At 52.4% G+C, this 7,388-nt stretch overlaps 1 protein-coding gene across 1 annotated transcript; it reads right to left on the reverse strand.

Moving 5' to 3' along the window:
• Positions 1-82: 82 nt before the first annotated feature.
• On the reverse strand, positions 83-5,406 carry CGGC5_v017139 (uncharacterized protein; the record flags this gene model as incomplete). The annotated part of the gene is made up of 4 exons (XM_066153783.1): positions 83-1,323; positions 1,375-1,457; positions 1,492-1,601; positions 1,675-5,406. 4 exons carry the CDS (start codon positions 5,404-5,406, stop codon positions 83-85), a joined length of 5,166 nt encoding a protein of 1,721 aa, XP_066007020.1.
• Between the last annotated feature and the right edge of the window lie 1,982 nt (positions 5,407-7,388).

Raw genomic sequence — 7,388 nt, forward strand, 5'->3', positions numbered from 1 at the left:
GACGTTGCAACGAATATGAAGAACACCGGAAACAGCTTTCGCCCCAGGATCGCTGATTGACGAAGCAAAAACAGGATATGTTTCAGCTAAAATCCGAAGGTCCGAGGACTCGATGGTCCAGAATCCTGCCCATGTGTGTGTTGTCAATTGATTCGCAGTTTCGTCTTATCTGCGTCATGAGAACCTTTATGAACTGCATCAATGCTTCGGCGCCCAAATCAGGAGCAAGAGAAACGGTTTGATCACTTGAACCGGGTTCAGGAGACAGCCGGAAGAATTGTTGAATGCTGCGGTATTCCTCCATAGACTTCAAGTAAAGCTGACCGGAGAATAAGTTCAACTCGGTTCGCAGGGATAGCGCCGGTGTCGGAGGGAAGACACCGGGATGCGGAATTGTGTACAGACTGAGATCATCCAGTGGCCTAAATCCCATGTTGGGTCGCGGGGAGTACAGGTGCAAAGAGACGAAGTTCGATCTCTTGATGTTGGGGAAAAGTTCTTGGGCTTCGAACGGGCTGACGATAATCGTGATGTCGACAACGCCGTTTGAGGAATGACGGGTCAGAATCCATTGAACAGATCTCTGGAATAGGTCTGATTTGTATCCTTTGCGTGAAGATTTAATGGTATGGACAAAATCCGATGACGCCAAAAGGCTAGTAGACAATCTGCCAGCGTCAAAATGTCGCGCAGCGGTGGTATTTGACAGCGCCTGAAAGGCCGAGGTGAAGGATTTTGAGTCTTTCGGGAGAACGCCGTGAGTAACAAATCGCCGTATATCTGGATGAAGAACGTGCTCTGCGGGCTCCTCTGATGGTGGCCTTTGAATCTCTCTTTCCTGCTCGATCTCAGGTGAAAGCTCGCGCTCCTGCTCCTCCCGGAAAGTGGCCGAATCCTCTTCGAGACCGTCAAATTCAAGGAGTCGCTCGACAATGACATCGGGGTCTTCTGTGGACGACAGGCTGGAAGTTTCTCCGGTTCTGGGATTCGTGGGCGGCTTCGGCCTGTATCTTTGCTCCAACGTCTGAGCCTCTTCCTCAAGAAACCTCTTCGCAAGATTGGTGTCCAGGTCGGTTGAGCCTCCAATCCGAGCCTCTTCCCACAAGATCCGGTAGTCATTATGTCGTCGTCCCTGGTTCGCCCAGAGCAAGATACCACGACGAATTTCAGTGTAGGTTTCGGAGATCGCCCATTCAAGAATATCCGACACAGTAATCGTGCGTCCATCATCCCCTTGGCGGGAGGTGATCTTCTGCTGGATCTCATCTGGAACGCAGAAGGTGACGGACTGCCCCTTCCCCAGCTTACGCATTCTCATGCACGCTACGTGGGATTGTCAGCAGTGCCATGAAGCATTAGTTCCGGACGACTCACCCTGAACCAATCTATCCTTTGTCAAACTCGCACCGAGAGTCACCGCTGCTCGATAATTTGCTGGCAGCTTCAGGTCCGTTCCTCTAGTGTGGCTTCGTCAAGGAACACAAGACAGACATCAACCTGACCAGCGAATGGTGATGTCTGGAAACTCTCCACCCTTCCGCGTCTGTCCACCACGCAGAGTCGATCGTTCTCGTCGCAAAAGATGACCGCTTGTGTACGCTCTGAATCCTCCGTTATCTCAAGCCATCTCTGGGCGACCCCCAGATTATCGAGCTCGAGGATCTGAGCACCTACGTCCAATATGACCCTTGTAGGTGGCTTCAGGTGCGTCACCATTTCTAGGAGAACCTCTGCATCGGACCGACCAGCCGTCTTCTGCTTTGGCATGAGTGCCACCAGTGTGTCATCCTGTAGAAGGTACTCGAGGACTTGGGCGTTGGTGTGCTGTTGTTCTCCGTCATCCAGTTGAGAAACGGTAAGCGGGAGAAAAGCCCGTGCATCGTTGGTTCCGCTGAACCCTGTCGTCGGCTGAGACTTCTTCTCCTCGCCGATGTCCCAGCCTGATGCCGAAAGTTTGTGTGGAAATTCCTTGAGTTCCTTGGGAAAAACAACGTGAGCTAGGAAGTAGTCAATGGCACCTTTCGCGTACCGAAAGCATGGGAACAATTGCTCGGTACACTGTTCGCGATCATCCAGGTTGATTCCCGACAGTTGGCCGAAAGCATGAGGAAGATGATGGCTGTCCGCTACCCAGACCTGATACTCCATGTCGGCCTGGTCGGACCTCAGGAGATGACGGAAAGTAGTGAGAAGATCTTCGTCCGTCATCCCGCCATAGTAGTAGCTCAACGACGTGAGCATGATGATGATCTCTGGATGGCTGAATTCGGACCGAGCGCTGGGACTATCCTTGGCGCGGTAGGGCACTGCCAGTTGAGTTCTTGGGTTTCTGGTGGGGTCCAGACCGTAGTCAACTTTCCATCGCTTCTGGCAGAACACGAACGCCAGAATCTGTGAAGCTAGTAGACCGCGGAACAAGGAAAGTGTGTTCTTGGTCAAGGGAGACCAGAGGCTGGACTTCTCGACCGCCTCAATCTCCGCCTGCGACAGGCTGGATTTGGTAATGTATTCCAAAACGGCGCTCTGGACCTGTCTCGGTTGAGTTGCCATAGGAAGCCCAGGAGAGCCTTCCTGGCTTAGCTGCCGGGAAACGAGGTCGGCTAACTTGTCTTTTGCGTCATCTCTGAGGATTCGCAGTCTGGGGAAGCATCCCGGCCGTCCTGGAGATAAATCGATTGAACCAGGATAGCTCTTCTCCACCTCCGCAATAGCTCCACGAACGATGCTCAACACGTGATGTATACAGGTCCATCGATCTGGACTGTGTTCGATCGATTGCTGGGTGCCCACGGTGTATACAAGCTCGAACTTTACACTGAAGTTCTCGTCACTTTCATCGACGATGTCGCGTGCTGCTCGGTCCATGAAGTCCTTCAGCTGGATAAGAGGACGGCTGACATCCATCTTGCCACTGATGGCAGTCTCAATGCCCATCAGCTGGAACGACAGGATATGCTCAGGCTGAACGAGCAAGATGCCTCCTGATTCCATACAGTCGATGCAGGTCGACGCTAGCGCTTCAACCTCTGCAAGCCCGACCTTTATGGCGCGAGAAAAAGGGAGATGAAATATCGGACGATTGACCAGTCCTCCGAGCTGAGACTCGAGCATCTGCTGCATCTGCTTGGATTGCGGCTTGGCAACAATCGCCCGCACGATCCTCGAGCCATTTGCGAGGGCCGCTGCGACGATGGGAAGAATGACCGAGGACTTCCCTTCGCCCATGAGCAGCTGCATGGTAGTGTTTTTGCCTGAGGGAGGATCTCGCATGCTCTTGGCAACACTTTCTTGGACCTCGCGCACCATTATGCCATCGTCAATCTCGAGAAGGAGCGTATCAGGATAATCCAGGGGTTTCCAATTGGCGTGTCCTGGGTTACGCAGTTCGCTCTCAAGGGCGGGAGGGTCATCCATGGAAGCAACCATTCTCTCTGCTCGTTGAAGTTGTGTCATAGCTACGCCATAGTCCGCAATACGCTCTCTCCACTCGGTCGGGGTATTTTTGACGTGGTCCTTGTTGAGTCTCTGCAGGATCATCATCGGTGAAGTACGAGGTCGGCAGTAAAGATCGAAAACCTCGATCGCCGTCGACGGGTGTTTACCTTCGAGGCCCAGAAGTGATTTGACAATCGCGTCGTACTGACGATCGACTTCTTCCTTCCACTGTCGAAGATAAGCAACTAGAACCTCTTTCCTCAGAGGTACTGGGCCAGGAGCATTGCTGCTGGTGATGCCCTTTCGTTGTAGTGCCCGGAAGCTCGCATCGAGCTCCTCAACGTAACGCCGTTCATAGGTACCCTGGGCTCTGATCCGTAACACACGTAGCAACTCTGGCATCCGGTACTCATATTTCCGCGATTCCGGCAAGGTCTCTTGGCACAGAATGCGGAGGCCGCGAACTGGAGGTGGTGGCTTGGCACGCCGAAAAATATCGTTAGCGCTAATAAAGTGACGCGCCCTCCAAAGACTCCAGCCTGGGGTTGTCAACAATGGACAGGGGAACTGTGGCGAACGAATTGCGGAGGGGATGTTGGAGGCAACGGTATTGACATATCTCTCAAATAGCAAGTTATCGTACCACGTCCTGAAATGCGTCTTGATGACCGGAAGAATATGGTTGATCCGTATGTAAGTTCGCCAAAGGTTTTGATTCTGGTGGGCCAACGGAATTTCGGGCAGTTTGCATACCCCTTGGGATCGCAGGCAAGATACCAGAGTGTTCACTGCCATTTGAAGTTTTGACTGGAATTGACTCGATCGCCGTTGGTCATAGGCACTTGAGGACTCGTATGAATTCCTGGCTAGATTGGCCTCTGGGCTAATGTTGTATGGAACAGCGCCCGACAGGATGACCTCCTGCAACATCGCGGAGTTGACTTTGGCGCCTTTTGAGAGTTGGAAATTACTGCCAGCGGGGGGCGACAACCGCATTGCTTGCAGAGAGGTACGGAAGGACGCGAGTGTCTGAAGAACTCCTATGTTCGCGCTTGTTGCGAAGGCTAGTGTCGCCAGCCATATCATCAACTTAAACTTGCAAACTCCTGGTATGACATCTCGGTGAAGATCAATCCAGTTCTTGGCGACGAATTCGGTTGATTCCAGCAGCAGACCAGAGTCGTAGGCAATGTCGGTGATGACAGATGTACCACCCCGGTAGGAAACCTCCGAGGTCTGCTTCAAATAGTCCCGAAGATGGCTTCCAAAGCTCGGCGGGAGAGACTGGAACAGCGCAGGTTGGTTGGAGAAGACCATGCGCGCTACAGAGTGAGACTTTGAGCTCGAGGAGGTGACAGATCGATCTCGGGGTTCATAGTCTTCGTCTTTGGTTGTGCAATGTCGTTCCGCCCCAAAGCCAGAGATCCGAAACGTGGATGATCGAATATTGTCCCTATCAAGAAGATGTGCGTCGGCGTGGTCCAAGGCTGGAGGTTTGACATATCGGTCCGGGTATAAGAAGTCTAATCTGGATGCGTGATCGAAAATTGAGCGCACACGGTCAAGGAAGAGGCCGTGCTGTGACAGGAAACTCAGCCCCTGATCCCAGTGTACGGTCTGCATGACACGCTCATGGGCGGGATAGTAGGACCTCCCGGGCGTCAACCGGGCAATGAAAGAGAGAAGCTGCACATTCTCATGGCTTAGACAATCAAACGATTTCGCAGAAGCCGAGCCGAGAAAGGTTAAAGCTTCCTCAGTCCCAGTTTTCCCCGTGAGCGGATCCGGCAGACAGGACGAAGTCAGAGCATGTATATAAGCGAGAAAAAGCTTGCTCTGCAGGCTCCCGTTGCTCACAAATCGGCCAAGCTTCTCGTCAACGTCATAGGTGTGTACTTTACGGTAGGAGTCTTTTGCGATGTGGACTTGAACATGGTCTGCCGTAGCAACGTGTGATACGTTTCCGTCCATGACCAATACCCTGCGGCGCGGGGTAAGACAGGTATCGAGAGGCTGTTCGGTGCGCAAGACCAGCTTATCACGCATCCCTATCAAAGAACCGACTGACTGTAGAGAGTCGATCACCATTGCTTCGATACCATGGCTGATGTCCCTGGTTCCAGCGTGAACTCCAGACCGGTACGGGGAAGATCAATGAAGATTGTATTCGAGTTGCGTTTCATGATATGAATCCAATTCCTGTCTTCAAGTGGCTCGAGTATCCTCGCTAAAAGGAGAGACGATTCTTTGTTGATGCCAATTAGGACGTCCTCGTCTCGGTGAAGGGACCATTGAGGGCCGTTTTGACTACGCTTCAACTTCCAGTTCGACTTCGCATGGTGCCACGGAGTGCGTCTGTCGCAGAACTCGACACAATCCTCATCATGATTGTACCAGTGAACATGTTTCTCTATGAACGAACGCGGGAAGCTCCCTACAAGGTGACGAGATGGAACTAGATCATATTTCGTTTGATTTTGACTCGCGTGCACCAGAAGATCCAGCGTCGATGCAGCAGACGTCCGAGAGCCCCCAAGAGATACGTGAACCTTGTGCCCAGCGTAGCATGCTGTACAGGAGTATTGCATTCCGGGAATGGAACTGAGCATGATATCAAGGGACAGTCGGCCAAAAAGTGTTTGATACGCCGGATGCTTTAGGTACTCCGCCGGAAGATGGTCCAAAGGCACCCCGTCGACAAGGAACTCGCCGGTGACCAGGCTGAAATGAACGGATCGAGAGTTCGGAGAAACGGTGGTGCTCGTGAGCCAGTGGTCGTGGTCGTCTGAAAGTACAGCCCAAAGACCACTTGAGCGATATGCCGGCCACGAAGCGAGAATTGCATGGTCAAGAGCAGCGCCAATGTTGTCCGCCGTCGCCAGGTACCGATAGCAATGATGTAAGGTTCGTTGCCAGCGAGCGTGAAGACGTTCTATCGGGGCGTCAACGGAACTGAGTAGCGACTCCGAATACTCTTGTATATAGATAGCACACCGAAAGTACAAGCAGGCTTCTTCCGTTTGCGACAGAGCGCTTTGCTGGTAGTTGGTGTCCGTGTTGAAGGTGTCGGACGATACTAGAAACGCCTCCAAAGCCCTGCGCTGGAGAGAGATCTTCTCGTCGTCATCAAGGCAGTTGTGAGCTTTCTCCCTTAGAGCCAACGACCATTGAAATGTAATCTTCCTGGCTTCGCGCAAATAGTCAAGACACTGAGTTTCAATTGTGACAGATCGAGTGAGTGTGAGGAGTCGGCAGGCAAGTGAAATCAAGGTGGCGAGTGCTGCCGATGACTGCCAATTCTGCTCGAAGCGTTGTGTTGCATCGGTGATGCCTTCGAGAAGCTTGCTGGCAAATTGCTCATTCTCGCAGATGTCGTGCGCGGACCTCACAGCATGTCCACTACCCGGACCGGCTTGGTAAATGCACTGCCAAATCGTCAACGTGACTTCCCATTTCTTGAAATCCACCATCGGCGAGAACAGCTGAACAAGGATGTTTTGGTACTGAATATTGACACCTAATGGAATAGACGCCACAGCTTTGTACTCCTCTACGGTCATCTCTTTGGGACAGGCACTCTGGGTGGCGATAACCAAGTTCGGTGGAGGTCCGCACGGTTCAGCCGCGGGTCGAAAGAGAAATTTCTGCAGAGACGCTGAACAGAGTGGCAATCTGTATGTACAGCTGTGTGGAATCTTGTCCGTTACCGAGAGGTCTTGGATGAAGCAAGATCTCCTCTTGTCGTGGTACATGAATTGTAGCCCATTGTTGAGAAGCACGTTTGCTTCAGTGGCTGAAGCCACAACGACTGGGTTACGGTGGACGACAACATTGGGCTTCGTTTCCGATAGGAGCTGGACATTTTGCGACAAAACTCTCGCTTGATGGTGTGGCCGGAGTGCATCGTAGTTGCGCAGTGGGTACTGAGACTGCGGCCGTCGGAGGTTGGCATG

This window comes from Colletotrichum fructicola (genome assembly GCF_000319635.2).
Source record: "Colletotrichum fructicola Nara gc5 chromosome Unknown KSG_Nara_v1_contig11, whole genome shotgun sequence".
In the NCBI taxonomy this organism is placed as follows: domain Eukaryota; kingdom Fungi; phylum Ascomycota; class Sordariomycetes; order Glomerellales; family Glomerellaceae; genus Colletotrichum; species Colletotrichum fructicola.